A 17,975-nucleotide genomic window follows, 5' to 3' on the forward strand; every position below is an offset into this window, starting at 1 on the left:
CTATGAGAAATGCGCTATAAATTTAATTGAAATTGCGGCCACTTGCTACGCAAATGCGTCTAGCACACAATATTTACAACGATTTCAATAAAAATGCAGCAACTAATTGATGTAATTAATTTATTAAATTACAATTGCCACCAAACGTAGCCAGCGGGCCAAAACTGAATAGTTGCCGGTTTAGCCAAACTCAACGGGAGGCACCACAATTCGCCAGCGAGCGGTGGCAGCTGTACCTGAGCCGCACACAACAGTAGTTAGCAGTTAGCATTTAGTAGCAGTCGCTAGTCATAGTCACAGTATCCAGTTTATGGGCCACAGATACAGAGAAACTGTAGATTCAACGCTATTTGCATCATGGCAGGCCATGGCAGGAGTCGTGGAGTCATTAGCAACTAACAAGTGCCTGGCCTGACACTAAGCGAGAAAGCAGCTCATAAAAGTCTACACCATAGCATGCAACTGTACTGCAATTTAAGAGACTCTCCCGAAATCTAACATAGCTACCATATACAGTTGAAATATCGTATAATTGAATGCGGTATATGATTAAAGAGTGTTGGAGCGTGAGAAGCTTCTACTAAGAGCAGCATGCGCATGGCTTTGATTTTAAATAGACGTATACTCCAATTAAAAGAATAATAATCAACACATAAACATAGGTACAAATGAAATATGCATAATGCAAACTTAATTGTCAAAGGGAATTAGAGAACTTAAGCTCATACAGCCTTAAGCAATTCAAGCTCTTTGCACTAAAATTAAATTGTACAGCAAGCAAAGTTTGCTTATCAATTTGCTCTTAGTCAATTAAGAGTCGATCACATCACATTAGCTTTGTGGTTGTTGTTGAATTTAAGCAGAGCGACCTTTCGTTATCTCTTAACATCTGCCCTACGTGCGTTCTCTCACTTTCGTTCGCTCCACTGCTGCGGTCAGCTAAGCTCTACGGCAGCGAGGCGACACTCACGATTTGCATCGTTGTATGCGTGCGCCTTCGGTTTTTGCTAGGTCGATCATTTGCTCTTTACTCAAAGCGACCTTTCGTTATGTCTTAATATCTGCTTTAGGTTACGCCCTACGTGCGTTTCGTTCAGTTTCGTTCGCTCACTTACGATTTGCATGGTTGTATGCGTGAGCCTTCGGCCTTAGCTAGGGCGACAGCTTAGCGCGCGTGAGTTCAGTAAACAATTGACAGCTGATGCTGCGACATGTCAAGTGTTCTGACTGTTGACCGCTGTTTTTTTCTTAGGCTGCTGCGCTAAGCATGACAGCAAAATAGCATATTTTATAACTATGATGCACATAACTTCACTATTTAATATTTAAATATATGCACTTGTAAACTAAGCTCAAATAAATAATGTGATTGGCAGTGGAAGGTCTGTAAAGCAATTTAAAAGCCAAAGTTAACATTATCTGTTGCTTTTTGACTCATATAACATTAAGCCAAGTGCAATATATTGTCAACTAATTTGCTATAACATGGCTCGCTTGTCAGATAGACTAATTTATGGTGTTACAATGGACGTGACTAAACTGTGGACAAGTTACAGTCAACACGTGGGCAACGGGCCAAAAAAGCCCAAATCAAAGTGTTAGAACAGCAACTGCATATTGATGACAACTGATGAACAATGCATTACATATATATATATATATATTTATATATACATTCGATTTGGGTTATGCAAAATGCAAATGCAAGCATTTTATATATATTTTGTTTGCGCTTTGTCATTTTTGGGGTCAATGTCAATTCTGTTTGTCCCTCTCCCCCACTGGAACGCGTTTGGCATCTCAAGCAGTAACACTTGGCATATAAAATGCCTCAACAGCTCCAACGCTTTGAACAGTCACAACAATGAAACTCAACTCTGTAGTCGTCGTCGTGGTCGCCTGCCTCTTCAGCTTGGCGCTGGCGGATGTCCAGCAACGTCGTCGCTATCAGCCGCAGCAGCTGCGCTTCCAACGTCAGCAGCAGCAGCAGCAGCAGCAACCGTCGGGCTACAACTATCAGCCCGCTAATCTGGAGCAAGCTGCTCAGCCAGCCAACACCTATGGCGCACCACTAGCAGCACCACAGCAGCTCTACAGCTCACCCGAAGCGCCCATTCCCACGCCCTCTGCCGCGCCCGCTCGCCTGCAAGCCAAACCCGCGCGTCTTGTTGCCAACAGCGAGGCACAAGAGGATATCGATGATGCCGCTGAGGAAGTGGAGGTACCCAAGGCTGCGCCAGCGCCAGTGGCGCCTGTTGCTCCTGTAGCTCCGTTGCCACCATCTGTGGTTTATTATCCTGCCGGCGCTGTTAGCTTTGTGCAACCCACAACCTATGCCAAGTTTATTGCTGCTCCACGGTCGATTGCTGCTCCAGTGGCCGCTGTTGCTCCAGCTGCAGTTCCAGCTGCTGCCGCCGCCTATGTTGCCACGCCCCAATACTATAGCGCCTACTATGGCTGAACTTACATAAAGCAAACCCATGCCTAACTTTAAATATGAATAAAAGTTAAACAAAGTAAAGCGAATATTTTGATATAGTTAGTTACCCAGAACTAATTACAGAGTTACTAACGTAGCTACTTACCACACAATTCTTTAATTTAACTCAATTTCACTTTGCGCTTAATTTCTCTGTTTAGCTAAAACTTTAATTTGATAGCATTGCGCATTAGTTTTAATCACTTTAATCATATGCAGCCAAGTTGTAAACTTCAGATTAAGCTGCCAGCGCTATAACCTGTATCATCATGCCAGATTTAAGTTACAGCCAAGTCCAAGACGAACATAAAGCTGCTGCTGCTGCTGGCTTCATAACCAAAGTGCACCCAAAGCCTAACGAGCATTTGTCGAAAGCGCGTCTCTCTATCTCGCTCTTCTGACAATGAGTGAGCAAAGATAATCTATTATGACCGTAACAAGAAATAAATCCCAACTCGGTAATCCATCATTTTACGACTTGGCAATCAAAATAAGGAGTTTAGCTTTAAGTCAGTTAAGGAGTCGCTAGTTGCTACAATGTTCGGCCAATCAACGAGCAACACAATTGCTTTGGTTGCTTGGAGGATTAGAGATGCTCACAAAAAATACAAAACAATAAGCTAAAAATTAAAGACTTGATTAAGCATTCACTAAATTATTTTAAGCATTTTACGCTAAACTATCGCTTGGCTAATCGCCTCACGCGCTCAGCTCTAACTCCAGCAGCTAACGAACAAGTCAAGAGTCATGTTTAACGTTAAGCAGAACTAGAAGCTAACTCTTAGATTGAGCCCAAACCAAAAAAAAAAAGAACAGAACTGCTGCGATCAGGAAACATGCATTTTAGACATGCTCCATACACATTCAGGCCAAATCAGCCAACGGGCCTTGGCGGACTGGCGGACGGAGCGGTCGGTTGGCTGGTGCGGAACAGATGAATTCAAAAGCTCAATTTACGGCAGCCTGACGACTTGGACAAGTGGCAGCTTTGGGGCAGTCAACAGAGTCTGTTGACTGACAGACAGCCAGACCGCTTGGGTTCGACTAAATAGTTGCCAATAATCCGTGTCCAAATTGATCGAGTTGCCGTTTATGGTAATGGACGAACTTAGGATGCCAAAATGTTGGCCGTTGGTCAACAGCAGCAGCAGCAGCAACAACAACAGCAACATGCAACTGGCTTCATTACCAAAGCACAAACTTGGGCGTGCGTCTCAAATGATTTGCAACGGTTTTTGTAGACAACATTTTGCATTATTATTGCTTCATTTTCTAGCCTGAAACATTGCTGTCAATTAGCGACAACAACAACAAAAGCAATTCAATGAGTTTTGATTAGTTCTCTATGGGGGGTGTGCTTATCTCTGGGATACCCAAGCAATGTGTGCCCTGCTCTAAGCCCATTTAGAACTGCTCATACGTTTTCAAAATCGCATTTAAAGGTGAAGGTGCAACAGTTGGTGCACATATCTGGTTCGCATAGTTCGCTGGTCTCTTGGAGCCATGCCAAGAGGGCTTAGCAAAACGCTGGCTAATTAAAAAGAAATATGGGTTAGGAAAAAAAAGCAACAGTAAAGTCAATACAAGCACACCGAGCACACACTTTAAGCAAAGCAAAAACAAGCCCCGAAGGCAACTTTAATATATTTTTAGCCAGTTTATGCAGTGCGCAGTATCAGTTACAAAAATCAGTCAAGAGTGTGTGTGCTGTCTGTCTGTCTGTCTCTTTTACTGGGGGCGTATGTTTTTGTATTGGAGAAAATGTATTTTCAACGTCAGTGCCAGAGAAAATGAAAAGTAAGCAGTGGCCATACAATTTAAATTAAAAAATAACACAAACTTGCAGCAAAACTGAAAGTAATCAATAAAAACTAGCAAATAACTGCACTAGTTTGCTTTAGCGCTCAATAAACTATTTTATGCGCATATATAAATAAAAATGTGATTAACTGCAGCATTTCAAACTACGCGCTATTATGATAAGCATTTTACAACACTGTAAAGTGCACAGCTGCTGTTACCTAACAGCGCACGCAGCTGTTACGTTTAGTACGTGACGTCAGTAGCATGAACGTTTCGAAATATAAACAAATACTTAATACAACTTAAATAGTCAAATAGTGTTATTAAGATAAATATGCGTTGTTTAATTTTTAGTAACAGCCAATGCTTTCTGCCGCTTATCTCTTATCAATAACTATGCGTTACCTTAACGCTTACTGAACTCTCGACCAGCTGCGACAACATCAACAACCTGAAGAACGTAAAGGCCTGGAATCAATCCAGAAACTACTTGTTGACCAAAGCCAAGAGGCGAACACCGTTAGCATAACTTAATCGCATAAGCAGCAGCTCACACGCGTAAGTTTCTAATCTACACGTCAGCAAAACGTAAGTTCATAATATTTATGCAAAGCATTTCATTTAATAATTTTGTTGCGTAGAAAATGCGTCAATTAAAGGGTAAGGTAAAGGAAACACGTAAGCAAAAGAAGGAGCGCAAATTGGAGAATGTAGAAATACAAAGCAAAATGCAAACCATTGTTTTGCCGGCACTTGGTTTTGTTTTCCTGTTGGTAAGTAAACTTTTAGCCACTTATGAATGCTATTTTTATAACATATTTATGCATTTGCAGATTGTGGCATTTGTATACATCAAAACGCGACCTGCTGCAGTGGTGGCCTAAATATAAAACTAACGCTTAAACTAGTTAGTTTATAGTTTATATCAACTTTTGTATTCGTCCTGCTGTAATTGGTGTCTATGTGTGAATTGTGCAATTTGTTTATGTATAAATAAATGTCTTATAAAGTTTAAAAGTTGCATGCAACACTTACCAGTCACGTATAAAGTTCATCAGTCACAGTTACAGTCACAGTTTAATTTGGCGCCTTTTGGCCAATTGGAAATTCGACGCAACAACAATTAATTGGCAGCTAACTAACAGGTTTTGTTTTATTTTTGGCTATTTTACAACTAGTTTTTGTCTTCTTCTAGTGCATGCGTGCGTATTGCGTTGTTCACATCACAAAAATTTGTATCACAGCAGTTTTAAATACAATTTAATTCACAAACGCGACGCGACTAAACCGGCAAGTGTAGCGTATATTTGTATGTGTGTGCATACAAACAACAACAATAGTTAAATAGTAACGAGTGCAGTTAGCAATTGGTTTTAATACCGATTAGATAATACGCGAAATAAGCAACAACAAAACTCACATTAGTGTGCCAGCTGTTTTCAGTCAGCCTCTCGCTCTCTCGCTCGCTTCGAATTCACACTAACACAGACACAGTTATAAAATTGTGCTTGCTCTCCGCGGTTCGCTTTCATTCTCTTGCCGTTTCTACGTTTTATTCACGCTGGCGGGCAGCAGAAGTGACAAAGCTGATTTTAACTTTTGGACAATGTTTAAGTTTATGGTAAGCGACAATTTAAAGTGTGTAGTGTAATTAAATTTGTGCGCACAATGCAGCCGCCTGCAATGCGTGTGCTAAGAGTGTGAGAATGAAATAACAGCCACAACAACTAAAACTGTGCTGCTTTTTATGGCAATGACTTAATGCCATGTTGTTGTTGTTTTTGTTGTAGTGCTTATCATATGACGACAAAGAAATGAAACGCAAATTTTTGGTGAAAGTGAAAATAAGCAAATGCATTCCAAAATTATATAAGTACTCATATTTGTCAGCTTATATTATTTCAAATCTATAATTGGTTTAGTATTCTTCGCTTTAAATGTCTACACACATATTTTAGTACAAATTAGAATTTATATCGGCAAATAGTTCATAATTGTTTGTTTGAATTGTCGACACACCAACACATTTCTGAAATATTTGGTAAAAATCTGTAAATTTGAAAATGAAACTGTTGGGAGTAGCTATGCAGGTGCTGAAACGACACAATTCTTCATGTGGGTGTCAGCATTATGAATCTCTGCCGCCGTGTCCGCGTAAACCACTGTGGACTGGAACAAGAGTTATGTTCTTTTCCATGGTCAGCAGTGGCAACTAAACTAAGCCAACCAACTCTAATAACAAACAATTGATAAAACATAAGATAATTCACATTACTCTTTCGTTGCAGTTAACTTTTGGCGCTGGTGTTTATACTGGCATCTATGTATCGCAGAACTATGAGGTAAGTATTTTCTCTAACTAAATATCTAATGATTTACTACAAGCTTTCGTTCTGTATATGCTCAGGTACCCCGCGTGGATGATCCACCCAAGATGGTTGAAAGGCTGAACGCAAAAATCCGTGAACTTGTGGACGGCACAAAGAAAAAGTAATGCTACTTAACACCCGACTTTGTTATCACCATAAATCCATCCATCCATCCAAGCCGAGCGATTTTGTTTAACGAACTCATAGTCTAGCTGCTAAACTGGGCCAATGAGCTATTGGCCCAGGGATTACGTTTGTTGACAACAATCTAGTGCTGCTAAAAATACTGTTTATGAATTGTGACCTAAGATGAGAATAATGAAAGTACATTTTAATGTCAAATGGAACAGCGAGCTGCGTAGAGAGCAAAGCAAATAGTATTTTGGCCTTCATCTAATTTATAACCGACAATTTTTACAACCACTTACTAAATTTTAAAATAAATACAACAACTAAAGCAATGACTTTCTTTTCTCTCCCGCTCGAATTTTCACAGAACGCCCATAGAGCAGATAGCACACGACATCAAAAAGGAGGCCAAGAAGGTATTGGATGATTAAATGTCCGCATGCCAGAGCAGCCCTTTTAAAATTAATCTTTGTACACACAGTTCTTCTTTCAGTAATTTAAACAATTTTATCTATTGTCAAATAAAAGCAATAAATATTAACTAAACGAACGAGACCCCACCGCCATAATATTCTAATCGCGTTTGCGGCTGCACAAAGGCCAGCCAGTCCGAGGCGTGCGTGGGTAATAGCCCCATGCTATGGCATTTGTATAAAGCTAAAGCCACATTGGCCAAATTGCCGAGTATATAGACAATGCGCTGGCCTGTGCCCTGAGCACCTTCGGCCATCTTTGAAGTCACTTGGGTGGTAAACATGGCCTTAATCGGACGTATCAACATCATGCCCACCATCATAATGGGAAAAATGGATATGGAGTTGCCGGACATGTACATAATAAATAGATTCATGGGTATCTGCAACAACAAATGTCAGGTTAGCGGCCAGCTCATCGCATGATTTACAGATATGTGTGTATATTCACCTGTTTTAGCGGTCCTAAGGCCAAGTCCCATGATTTTTTAATAACCAAACGCTGATCGCGCACTACTTCTGTTTGATTCACCAGCGCCATGGGATTGTAACCGGGTGGCGAGGGCATATCTGCATTTTTGCTGTATGACAAGAAGAAAAGTCAACAAAATAACTTTAATGTACAATAACTATGTTTAATATACGCACGTAGCATTGAAGTCCAACGCCCATTTGGATTTCTTGGAGTTTTGCTTCGACGACATTTTGTTGACACTTTTTGGGGTAGTTTTGTGTTAAGTTAATTGAAAAATTACTAGTTAATGTCCAAAATAAATTAGCACACGGCAGAGTTGATTCTTTACGCTCCACACCAGTTCAAATGAACAGATCTAGTTCATCATTTGCAACACTGTACACGTCAGTGTTAACCAACACCAAATATAGAGAACTAGCTCTGCTCCTTCAAACATGTTGAAATACAAACAAATGTTTATTTCGGTTTAACTTGCGTTTATCAAAAATGATTTTTAGCAGTTGGTTTTTATTATTTAAATTTTATTTAGAATTACCTTTTTAAATAGTACGTTCCGTTTTTATATATAGTTTTCTTTAATGTATGTGTTTTGTTATTGTTTTTCTTTTTCTTGCGTTCTGCAGCGAAGCGACGGATACAATTGAACAAAAATAAAAGTAAATTGGTTTTTTCTTGTATTTTAAAGAGCAATTACAATTACAGTTTGTTTTTCTCATTATTATTACCTTTATATTTATAAAATTAAAAAGAAATATATATTGATGAGGGGAAGGGCAAAAATAACTTAAAAAGACAATTTATACCATATATACTTTTTGTTGTAGTGGTGGTTGGGTTCTCTTTTTTCGTTTTTACTAAGTTTTGCATTTGAAACATCCAATAATTATATATATCTATATAAATTTAAATTAAATCATAGCGTTCATTTATATGCTTGATGCTGCTTTGAAAAAATCGTGTTGAGTCTATGTGTGTATGTGTGTGTGTTTCTCTTTTGCGATTCTACTATAAATTCTCGAAATAAGCGAGAGAGAGCGCGCGCGCGGCTGCTTTACGTTTTATAGTTTGGAAAAATAGAAATGCATAGAACCCACAAATGAACACTAGACGATGTTGTTGGAGTAGTTGTTCTTCTTATTACCCACAATATGATGCCGTTATGTCTGGTTGTTGTAGAAAGTTTTTGCTGCTTTGCTTTTTTATATAAATCAAAGTTAGTGTATAATTATTTTGTTTTTTGTGGTTGTTGTTGTTGCTGTTGTTGATGTTGGTTGTTGTTATTGTTGTAGTTTATTTTAGCGATTAGCATTCTTCAGCTGATTGGACAACCAATCGAGTCCTTCATAAAGTCCATCGCCGCTAGTTGCACACGTCGCCTGTATATACCAGTTGCGGTTTCTGAGTGAGTGCAAGCCAAGCTTATCGGTGATTTCAGCCGCATTCATTGCATTTGGCAGATCCTATAAAACGAAAAAAAAAACGAAAGCAAAGTTAGTTACCGTTGGTTAGTTACTTAACGTGATTTTCTTGCTCTTGCTTATCTATGGAGCGAGCACACCTTGCGGACTGCTTGCTTATCAGCCTCAGCACGTGCACTCAGAAAAATGAAATTACGCTTCAAAGTCTGGTGGCCGCTCTCTGTCCCTGATATGTTGTGCAATCGATTCGCAATGCTTACAGCATCGATCGATCGATAAGGTTCGTTAGCAGCAACTACGCACCTGTTTGTTGGCGAAAATTAGTAACACTGCATCTCTAAGCTCATCCTCGGCCAGCATGCGCATCAATTCTTCTCTCGCCTCACCGATACGCTCCCTGTCATTGCTGTCAACGACGAAGATAAGACCCTGTTATAGAGCATAAAGATAAATAGAAACGCTATGTTAATAAAGTTGCCTATGTAGAGCAAAGATAAGAGTTCTCTATGCTTGAACATCAGTCCCGTCTTGAAACAAAATAAACTTTGAATAATCACAAAAGATCATTACAAGTTGTTAACATCATCTGGTGTAATTCAATTTGTTTATCGTTATGTCGATTTGGAACGTACTTGTGTGTTCTGGAAGTAATGCCTCCACAATGGACGAATTTTATCTTGGCCGCCCACATCCCACACTGTAAAGCTAATATTCTTGTATTCTACAGTCTCCACATTGAAACCTGCGCAATAAAAAGTTACGATTTTAGTATATAATACAATATTAATCATTATTTCGTTTCAAACTCACCAATGGTAGGTATCGTTGTAACAATTTCGCCTAATTTGAGTTTGTACAGAATTGTGGTTTTACCAGCGGCGTCCAAACCGACCATCAATATTCTCATTTCCTTTTTGCCAAAGAGTCCTTTGAATAGATTCGCAAATACGTTTCCCATGTTGCTGCTGGTTTTACTTGTCTTTCAAATGTGGAGAACAGCAGTGCTTATTGTTAATAAATTTAATGCTAGTATTGATTTTTGCTTGTTTTTTTGTGTGTGTGGAATTCTAATACAAGTTCAAATCCGAGTTGCAAATGCTCTTAATATGCAACTCTTTGAGGATTTGTGTGCTGTCGACTTGGAGAAACTGCAAGAAACATAAAGACAGAAAGATATGTTGTAAATACAGAGAAAAATAAATTGGCTTAATGCAATTAACGGTTAACATATGGTAGGCACAACCCTCCTAAGGCGACTGACTCTTAATACAATTTGATACAGCAATGAAGTTTAGTTTTAGCCCGCTTGCCAATTGCAGACTGTTTAGGCCAGTTTGCATCATTAAAGCTATTAGCTGACGTGTTGAATGAGCGATGAGTAAACCGGAAACATTATAACAAAAATATTAATTAAAACGAGAAAGTGAAGCAAAAATGCAAAGAAGTTCATTGACAAGACGAAATTTAATAAAAAGCTGGGCCTAAACGCAAAAAAAATACTTTTAAGGGGGTCAAAGCGACATTGATGCGCTTTAACCCTGATGTGCGGCCCACTGATAAGATATTGATTTTTTAATTTGGTATGCCGACTCATACTATGTATTATATACATACAAAATAAATACAAATTAAAGGCGGACATAGGCTAGAATTGTAGATTAATTTGTTGTTTTTTTCCCAGCAAGGCAAAGAGCATGAGTCGCCGCCGGGCAGGCGTCGTTTAACAAAAAAAAATCTGTGGGTGAGTCAGCCCCTCCCGTAGGTAAAGTTTAAGCAGCGGCTGTCAGGCTTTAACTAGCGTATGTATGTACATATACATATGTATCTATGCGAGTGCCTGGCCATACACATACATAGCCGACCGCTTTCATATACAGTTCAATTGAATGTTTAATTGATTTGAGCCACAACAACAACAATTAGCAATCAGGCAACAATGTTAGCTCTAGCGTTGCCAACCATAAACAACTCCACACGCTATTTCAACAGCGTATATTGCCAAAATCCTAATAATTAAAAAAATATACTTATTAAGTACGCTGCAAATGTATAAGAAAAATGAAAACTACACGTAGCAACTTCTATATGCCGCCACAGCAACACCCTACACACACTAGCACAATCACCAACACACACGCAAAACGCACACATTTGAACTCTTAGGGTTGCCTTTGAAGCTAGTTTTGTGTGTTAAATTGTAATTATATTGTGTTTAAAATTAGCGTATAAAGGCACATAAGATGCGTTTAAATGCACTTGAATATTTGCGTACATTGTTGTACTCAAAATTTTCTTTGTTGGCATAGCAAATTAATCCACAGCTAGCGCAATCGCGCACTCACACACACATTTGAGACAGCCCTATGCAGTTGCTTTGTATGAGTGTGTCGGTGTGTATGTGAAACTGTCTTTGTATGAGTACCAAGAAATGATGACGGCGACGTATGCTTTTTTTTTTCTTTTGCGTTCGTCAAACAGCGGCAATCCTTGTTTCGTTAATTTACAATTAAAATACTTGTATGCTTTGCACTTTGTACATTGACTAACCGTCAGCGATTTGTTAACTGCACTTTGCACTTATTATTTACCGTTTTCTAAGCTACTTTTTTGTAACTTTTCCTTTGATTAAATTTTCTGCTGCCAAACCGATGGCGAAGAATGTACAAGCTGGCGATGACAGCGCTGCTAACGATAGTTATAATCGATTCGAGCGTAAGTGTAACTATTGATTACTTGTCACAAGCTATGTCGTAAATATAACGATTTGTTATATAATTACGTTGCATGTGCATTGTTGTGGCTTAGAAATAAATAAAAGAAAACAATATGGAGCAATAGAACAGCAATAGAATCGTTAACGCGCACGATATTTCGATTGCTATGGACTCGATTACGTTACTACTCTCATCGCCATCGTTTCACACGACATTCGCTGCGGCAGCATTTTCTACAATAGAAAGTTGAAACGCTAACAGATTTTCATAGATATGCGATGTTTTACAGCAAACGAAGAACAAACGTGATTGAAAATCCATACGCACCAACAAATCGAATCAAATGCACACAATTTTGAGCAGAAATTTTATAAATTTCTGCTTGGAAATGTCAAAAATCACAGAGCGTAATAAAACTTGACCGAATACACTTGCCGTTGAAAAAACTGCAACTCATCAATATGGTATTGGTGAATTTTTAGCGGCACTCTGCCACGTTTCGTGGAGCTGCCAACTTAGGTGTGAGTCTTTGCTAGGTCGTTGAATTTAAAACTACAAAAACACAACTGAATTATTTAATTAAAATTAATATAGACAGCTGTATATGCTTCAATTTGACTATTATCATAAATTTTAAGAGTTGTTAAGCTAAAAATAAAAACAATTTTTCAGAATAATTTTCAACAGTAGCACTGGTGTTATTAACTTTGTTGCAACACACTGTCATCCCGCAACTGACTAAAACAAAAAGAAGCAAACAAAACAATAAAATAGTTGAAAATGGTAAATTCCAAGAATGCATAAAATAAATGATTCAAATATGGGGGTTTGAATATTGCTAAGACCTTGCTAAGAGTTTACACAACGCTGCAAAAAATATGAGGTGAGTATAGTTGTAAGAAACAATGACAAAGACGATGACTAATCGATGGTCGTTTTAGTTGCCACTACGCGGAATCGGAATCTTCACAGTCCGAGAGCAAAATGGACATCTCTGAGACACCGACAGACTCCACGGGCGTCTCACCGCTGGCCGATGAGCGCGCCAGTGCCCAAATGGCAAACAAGGCCAACATTAGTGAGCCTGAGCAAGAGCGCGAGAGCGAGCAGGAGGCCAACGAAAATGAGAGCTCATCAACGACAATGGACAATCGCATAATTCGACCAGAGATACTGCTGCCGGTGGAGACATTGCCACAACGGCAAATAACTGAACGCACGCTGGCCAACAGTCATCCGCTCATGTCGCCCACAAACACCGACTCTGACTCAGAGCCATTTCTGGGCAAACGCAACAACTTTCCTGACGTTGTGCCACGCACAGAGCAATCAACTAACGAAGCAATGCGCAATACGCTGAATCAACAAAACAATACGCGTGTCAAGCCGCAAGATGCCAAGTTAAGTCTGCTGCGTGCCAACAGTCCCGACTTACTAAGCAGTGAGTCAGATGCGGATGTGTCGCAGTATTTGGCTGCGGTCGAGTCGAATTTTCAGTCGGTTTCGTTGCTGCCCAATGCAAACAACAAGACGCAGCGTAAGACAAAGCGTAGTGGTGTAGCTGGCGAGGATATCTCGAGCCTGGACTCCATATCGAATCATAGCTTTGACGACGATGAGGATATAGAGCACAATCTGGCCTCGCTGAGTCCGTCGAGTTCGATTATCGATGGCCTTGATGGCGAGGACGATGACGATGAATGCGAAGGCCCTGAGCTGCTGCCTGACAATGACGACGATCTGGATGACTTTGGCATGGCAATAACACCAACGCCACATGCGGGCGCAGCTACAGCAGCGGGTAACTCAGAGCTGCCGCAGTATACAGCAGACGAGGAGCGTCGTGATTCACGCAATTGGCAAAAGATAACGTTGCCCGATGGACGCACGCGTGAGATTGATATGCGCGTCATAGAGCCCTATAAACGTGTGCTATCCCATGGTGGTTATCTCAAGGCTGGTGGCCAAAATGCTATAGTTATATTTTGTGCTTGCCACTTGCCGGATAAATCACGTGCAGACTATAGCTATGTTATGGACAATCTTTTTCTGTATGTGGTCAAGACACTGGAGCAGCTGGTTACAGATGACTATGTGCTTATCTATTTGCATGGCGGCTCCAACAGACGCAATGTGCCGCCGTTTCCCTGGCTCAAGCGGTGCGTAGTTGTTTAAAAAAAAAATGACAATTTTATATATTATTTAATTTTGTAGTTGCTATCAATTGTTGGATAGACGCCTGCGTAAGAGTCTGAAACATATGTACTTGGTGCATCCTACATTTTGGATTAAATCTTTAGTTTGGATGGCGCGCCCATTTGTGAGGTAAGTAAGCTGCTTAATAATTGTTTTACTTAAGCTTATTGTCTTTACTTACAGCACAAAATTCTGGCGCAAGCTGATTTATGTTAAATCTCTAGAGGAGTTGGGTCTGCATGTGGCTGTTGAGAAGGCAGCCATACCCGAAAAGGTTAAGCAATACGATGCCAAGCGACATTGAATCTGAACAAAACATATACTTTACATACATATATATTTAAACAGCATTATTATTTAGTTCAGGTTGCATTTAAGTTTTGTCATTCCTAAATGTAAATGCTAAATCTCTAGCTCTATCTATCTCGCTGTCTAACTCTATTGCTAATGCTTACTCTGTCGCTATGCTTTAATTTAAGATCTCAAATCTTTGTGATAATTTATGTATTATCTATTTGCGTAACTCACACATACTCATTGCTTTTGTAAACTAAGAAGAGCTGCGTACATCGAACAAGATTAGTTTTAATAGCTAATGCAACATGTACATCTATCAGTTTAATTTCCTATATTGTTGTAGCCTAATTTTCATAATATTTAACAATGTTTATCATGCAACAAGAAACCACCAGACTTCCGTACATGTTACCTTCTTTGTCGTAGCGAAAAAAAATGAATATTGTAACTGAATTTAAAGAAACTAAGAAACAAATATTTAGCTGAAAATTTTTTTAGTGTGCAGCTTTTGCACCTGAGACCCCATGCCAGTCGTACGTAGGTGTTTGCACACACACAGACACACATATACACAAACATATTAATCATGAGTAGCTGTTTTAGCTTATACATACGATACATAATGTAAGTGAAACATTTGATATTTAGATCTACACGCATACTCTACCACATGAAATTCACGTAGCTGTATAGTTTAGTATTGTAACCGAATTGATATTAAGAAGCGATACTTTGTTGGTTTCCCTTATTGCTTCAATTGATAATAATAAAATGCAAAATACGACTTTTATTTATTAACAATTTTTACGAATTTCCACTCGCCTCACAATCCCACAAATCCTGATCCTCATGGAATTGTATAAGCACCAGTTCGTAAGTAACAATTGTGCCGGCAACACTTAGCACGAGCTTGCGTGTTAGATAAAAGAACTTCATGCCACTTAAGGCAACCAAATCGCTGCTGATTTCCTCAGCAAAGCGCTTGGCTTCCGGACACCAAGCGTCCTTGGGCACAAGCCGCAGAAAACGCAGCGAGCGACGCGACTCATCATGCACACTGGCTGCATACAAGGATACGGCCAGAGTGCGACCAATCAGATAGCTGAGCGAGAAATAAAAGTAGACAGCATGCGCCACCGAAGGCATGGGGCTGCAAATAAATTTCTAATTAAATTTAACAACTGTTTAACCAGTGTAAACTTACTTAAGACTGCGCAGCAGCTGCACGCATATAAAGTAAAGATTGTTGCTGAAGCTAACCATTGTAATTAAGGATATAGCGGTGTCCATTTTGCCACACAGTGTGCATATATTGCGATATTGTATGCGACGCTCCGACCAATACGAAGGCGGCAGATGCTAATAATTAAATTAAAATAATCTTTTATATAATATATATGCTTACCATGCCTTTAAAGATGCGCAAATTTTCATTTAGCTGTCGAAAAATTGAGGCCAGTCCAACGCTCACAACCATAACAAATATATTCATATAGTTCCATATAAAGGTGGCATAAACATTTTGCAGCTTGGCCCAAATAGCCAGCGGCGCTGCATAGTTGAAAACATAAAAGATATGATCGTTGGTTAGCATAAAAAAGTTGCGCACAGGATCGTCCGTAGCATTGCAGTAGAATGAATAATTTATAGCCGAAATCATACTCAACAAATGCTCCGCTGTAATAATAATAAAATAAAATACAATATTTTTATATGAGCAGCGCACTAACCAAATGACAACATCATGCCTATAAGCATAATCATATTGATAGTATGAGCCATGCGACACTTTTGCTGCTGTGTATGATACTCGGGCAAATCCTGTTCAATCTCACGCCAATGTAGCATTAACTTGGGCCAATTACGCGCCAAGTTCAAAGCTGTAAGACAAACCAAAAGCGTAGAGCTTTTGAATATTATAGGCTTAATGTTGTTAAAGTTAATAGGGCCATGCACAACTTTGTATATGGTCAAGCCCAAATCGCACAGCGTGGAGATTAGAAAAATGAGACAGCAAATGGTGCGCACATGCCGCCAGCTGAAGCTGAGTCTGCTCGGATGCTTGGCGGTTACACCACGCACTGGCATCATAGCAAAGCATTGAGCTGTGAGCAGCACCTTGCCAACAGCTTCATGAAAGCTGCCATTGTTTAGATACGGTTCACGTTGCTTTACGCGCAGCGCTGTCAAAATTAAAAGCTATAGTTATAATTAATTATATGATTATTCCATTTACTTGTGAGCGTATTGTCTGCAAACTCCTTTTGCGCTTCAAACACATAGTCCGCTGAAATATGCTGAAAGGCGCGCTTGCGTGCGCTTTAATTAATTTATACATTAATAACTTAATTATTATTAATTTTGTTGGCTGCACCTTTCATGCAGCAAATCCAATTTGCGTTGCAGCGGCGACTTTCTTAACTTTTTCCAGCGTCGTAGCTTACGCGCTAAATTGCTGGGCAGCAACTTCATGTTGCTCACGTCGAGGACAAATGTCAACTAAGACTGGCAAATAATTCACAACGCGTGTGTCCTGCCATTAAAAAACACCTGTTGTTTTGCACTTATCTATAATTAAAGGCCAGTGAACAGGCTACAAACTATAACTAAGCTGTTTACGTGGGTTTTGCTTGGTCATAACAGTCATTAAATTGGGTTCGCCCAGTTCAGCAAAATCAGTTTGGCAACAGCTAAGCCACATGCTTGTTTATGTAAACAACAAATTATAAATAAATGTCAGCAACGTGTTAAATAGTAAAACATAAATGCAGCTGAGTCAACATGGCGTATGTGTTATGTGTATGCGGAATATTTGCCTATGTGATTTCAAGAAGTGCTAAGAAGTCATAATTCAGACTTTACTACTTCAAGTTAAATATCAATTTTATTAATAATAATAATAATAAAAAGTTATATAGTTGAACATAAATTCTGTTTAACCAACGCTGCGTATGAGTTATGTGTAAACAAAATCTTTGTATATTTAACTAGCTAGAGTCTGCAAAGCGCTAAGCTCTAATAAAAAAAACTTTATTTGCTCAATTTAAGATTAAAGAACAGATTGAACTTGAACTTGATAACTGTTGCTTAAAGTTAATTAGTAACTACGAAGCTAAAAATAAATGTATTCAAGAGTCGAAAAATACATTTGATCAAGTGTTGAAATTATGATTAATCAAATCGAAGCAATTATCTAATCAGTTATTGGTCTAAGCTAAGGTAACTCCCCATGGCGTAGTGAAGACCCTTAGAATATTTACAACCCTGATAACTGAACAAACGCACTATATAAACTGTTGCGGCACACGTTCATATCGTATCATTCTGTAATTAACTGTCGATCGATTTGAAACATGAATTCCGCTAAGCATTTAACAATTGTTGCGCTAGTCTTGGCACAGCTGCTGCTTGGCATCGAGTGCGCAACATGGGACAGAATGGATACTTGGATTGACGGCAGCAAAACTTTAAGTTTTCCCGATGACGCTGTGCTGGGTGGCTTTGATCCTCAGGGCTACGACAACTTCGTTGGACGCGCTTTGTATAGCAACGGCGTCTGGCCTGCTCGCGTTGTGGCCGAAACAGGTGTGGCCACTTACAATACCGAGACGATTTCCAACAA

General features: G+C 39.3%; 7 protein-coding genes across 11 annotated transcripts; 4 read left to right on the forward strand and 3 right to left on the reverse strand.

Moving 5' to 3' along the window:
• Window positions 1-1,864: 1,864 nt before the first annotated feature.
• On the forward strand, window positions 1,865-2,513 carry LOC108599884 (translation initiation factor IF-2). Its single transcript, XM_017987065.1, has one exon. It carries the CDS (start codon window positions 1,865-1,867, stop codon window positions 2,459-2,461), a length of 597 nt encoding a protein of 198 aa, XP_017842554.1. The 3' UTR covers window positions 2,462-2,513.
• Window positions 2,514-4,651: 2,138 nt separating this feature from the next.
• Window positions 4,652-5,277, forward strand: LOC108599888 (single-pass membrane and coiled-coil domain-containing protein 4 homolog). 2 transcript variants are annotated; one of them, XM_017987072.2, is made up of 3 exons: window positions 4,652-4,840; window positions 4,924-5,055; window positions 5,116-5,277. In XM_017987072.2, the coding sequence occupies exons 2-3, from the start codon at window positions 4,927-4,929 to the stop codon at window positions 5,164-5,166; spliced, it is 180 nt and encodes a 59-aa protein (XP_017842561.1). In that variant the 5' UTR covers window positions 4,652-4,840; window positions 4,924-4,926; the 3' UTR covers window positions 5,167-5,277. The 2 variants fall into 2 exon arrangements, with proteins under 2 accessions (XP_017842561.1, XP_017842560.1); XM_017987071.2 differs by having other exon boundaries at window positions 4,664-4,870; window positions 5,116-5,276.
• A 227-nt stretch (window positions 5,278-5,504) lies between these two features.
• LOC108599887 lies at window positions 5,505-7,311 on the forward strand. 3 transcript variants are annotated; one of them, XM_017987070.2, is made up of 4 exons: window positions 5,505-5,903; window positions 6,571-6,624; window positions 6,690-6,772; window positions 7,148-7,308. In XM_017987070.2, the coding sequence occupies exons 1-4, from the start codon at window positions 5,889-5,891 to the stop codon at window positions 7,209-7,211; spliced, it is 216 nt and encodes a 71-aa protein (XP_017842559.1). In that variant the 5' UTR covers window positions 5,505-5,888; the 3' UTR covers window positions 7,212-7,308. The 3 variants fall into 3 exon arrangements, with proteins under 3 accessions (XP_017842559.1, XP_017842556.1, XP_017842557.1); XM_017987067.2 differs by lacking the exon at window positions 5,505-5,903 and adding an exon at window positions 6,266-6,480 and having other exon boundaries at window positions 7,148-7,311; XM_017987068.2 differs by lacking the exon at window positions 5,505-5,903 and adding an exon at window positions 6,276-6,372 and having other exon boundaries at window positions 7,148-7,311.
• Window positions 7,312-7,315: 4 nt separating this feature from the next.
• LOC108599886 (ER membrane protein complex subunit 4) lies at window positions 7,316-8,064 on the reverse strand. Its single transcript, XM_017987066.2, has 3 exons — window positions 7,902-8,064; window positions 7,705-7,834; window positions 7,316-7,636 (listed from the first exon to the last, which is right to left on the reverse strand). Exons 1-3 carry the CDS (start codon window positions 7,955-7,957, stop codon window positions 7,322-7,324), a joined length of 501 nt encoding a protein of 166 aa, XP_017842555.1. The 5' UTR covers window positions 7,958-8,064; the 3' UTR covers window positions 7,316-7,321.
• A 938-nt stretch (window positions 8,065-9,002) lies between these two features.
• On the reverse strand, window positions 9,003-12,284 carry LOC108600958 (ADP-ribosylation factor 1). 2 transcript variants are annotated; one of them, XM_017988810.2, is made up of 5 exons: window positions 12,188-12,284; window positions 9,957-10,294; window positions 9,779-9,888; window positions 9,450-9,575; window positions 9,003-9,188 (listed from the first exon to the last, which is right to left on the reverse strand). In XM_017988810.2, the coding sequence occupies exons 2-5, from the start codon at window positions 10,102-10,104 to the stop codon at window positions 9,024-9,026; spliced, it is 549 nt and encodes a 182-aa protein (XP_017844299.1). In that variant the 5' UTR covers window positions 10,105-10,294; window positions 12,188-12,284; the 3' UTR covers window positions 9,003-9,023. The 2 variants fall into 2 exon arrangements, with proteins under 2 accessions (XP_017844299.1, XP_017844298.1); XM_017988809.2 differs by lacking the exon at window positions 12,188-12,284 and adding an exon at window positions 11,735-11,830.
• Window positions 12,285-12,604: 320 nt separating this feature from the next.
• LOC108598399 (protein prune homolog 2) lies at window positions 12,605-15,132 on the forward strand. The gene is made up of 4 exons (XM_017985022.1): window positions 12,605-12,743; window positions 12,802-14,019; window positions 14,075-14,185; window positions 14,240-15,132. The coding sequence occupies exons 1-4, from the start codon at window positions 12,739-12,741 to the stop codon at window positions 14,358-14,360; spliced, it is 1,455 nt and encodes a 484-aa protein (XP_017840511.1). The 5' UTR covers window positions 12,605-12,738; the 3' UTR covers window positions 14,361-15,132.
• Window positions 15,133-15,140: 8 nt separating this feature from the next.
• LOC108601120 (gustatory receptor for sugar taste 64f) lies at window positions 15,141-16,825 on the reverse strand. The gene is made up of 6 exons (XM_017989040.1): window positions 16,728-16,825; window positions 16,590-16,672; window positions 16,084-16,536; window positions 15,759-16,030; window positions 15,558-15,712; window positions 15,141-15,503 (listed from the first exon to the last, which is right to left on the reverse strand). Exons 1-6 carry the CDS (start codon window positions 16,823-16,825, stop codon window positions 15,158-15,160), a joined length of 1,407 nt encoding a protein of 468 aa, XP_017844529.1. The 3' UTR covers window positions 15,141-15,157.
• Between the last annotated feature and the right edge of the window lie 1,150 nt (window positions 16,826-17,975).

This window comes from Drosophila busckii, chromosome 3L, assembly GCF_011750605.1.
Source record: "Drosophila busckii strain San Diego stock center, stock number 13000-0081.31 chromosome 3L, ASM1175060v1, whole genome shotgun sequence".
Lineage (NCBI taxonomy): Eukaryota > Metazoa > Arthropoda > Insecta > Diptera > Drosophilidae > Drosophila > Drosophila busckii.

Coding starts and splice junctions, on each gene's coding strand:
- LOC108599887 (XM_017987067.2), top strand. CDS start 6,346: ATGAAACTGTTGGGAGTAGCTATGCAGGTGCTGAAACGACACAATTCT. Junction 6,481..6,570: donor GAGTTATGTTCTTTTCCATG/GTCAGCAGTGGC, acceptor CTTTCGTTGCAG/TTAACTTTTGGCGCTGGTGT. Junction 6,625..6,689: donor ATGTATCGCAGAACTATGAG/GTAAGTATTTTC, acceptor GTATATGCTCAG/GTACCCCGCGTGGATGATCC.
- LOC108598399 (XM_017985022.1), top strand. Junction 14,020..14,074: donor CCGTTTCCCTGGCTCAAGCG/GTGCGTAGTTGT, acceptor TTAATTTTGTAG/TTGCTATCAATTGTTGGATA. Junction 14,186..14,239: donor ATGGCGCGCCCATTTGTGAG/GTAAGTAAGCTG, acceptor CTTTACTTACAG/CACAAAATTCTGGCGCAAGC.
- LOC108601120 (XM_017989040.1), bottom strand. CDS start 16,825: ATGAAGTTGCTGCCCAGCAATTTAGCGCGTAAGCTACGACGCTGGAAA. Junction 16,537..16,589: donor TGCAGACAATACGCTCACAA/GTAAATGGAATA, acceptor TAATTTTGACAG/CGCTGCGCGTAAAGCAACGT. Junction 16,031..16,083: donor AGGCATGATGTTGTCATTTG/GTTAGTGCGCTG, acceptor TTATTATTACAG/CGGAGCATTTGTTGAGTATG.
- LOC108599884 (XM_017987065.1), top strand. CDS start 1,865: ATGAAACTCAACTCTGTAGTCGTCGTCGTGGTCGCCTGCCTCTTCAGC.
- LOC108599886 (XM_017987066.2), bottom strand. CDS start 7,957: ATGTCGTCGAAGCAAAACTCCAAGAAATCCAAATGGGCGTTGGACTTC. Junction 7,835..7,901: donor GCGTTGGACTTCAATGCTAC/GTGCGTATATTA, acceptor CTTGTCATACAG/CAAAAATGCAGATATGCCCT. Junction 7,637..7,704: donor CCTTAGGACCGCTAAAACAG/GTGAATATACAC, acceptor TTGTTGTTGCAG/ATACCCATGAATCTATTTAT.
- LOC108600958 (XM_017988810.2), bottom strand. CDS start 10,104: ATGGGAAACGTATTTGCGAATCTATTCAAAGGACTCTTTGGCAAAAAG. Junction 9,576..9,778: donor ATTACTTCCAGAACACACAA/GTACGTTCCAAA, acceptor GCTCTATAACAG/GGTCTTATCTTCGTCGTTGA. Junction 9,189..9,449: donor TAATTTTCGCCAACAAACAG/GTGCGTAGTTGC, acceptor TTCGTTTTATAG/GATCTGCCAAATGCAATGAA.
- LOC108599888 (XM_017987072.2), top strand. CDS start 4,927: ATGCGTCAATTAAAGGGTAAGGTAAAGGAAACACGTAAGCAAAAGAAG. Junction 5,056..5,115: donor TTGGTTTTGTTTTCCTGTTG/GTAAGTAAACTT, acceptor ATGCATTTGCAG/ATTGTGGCATTTGTATACAT.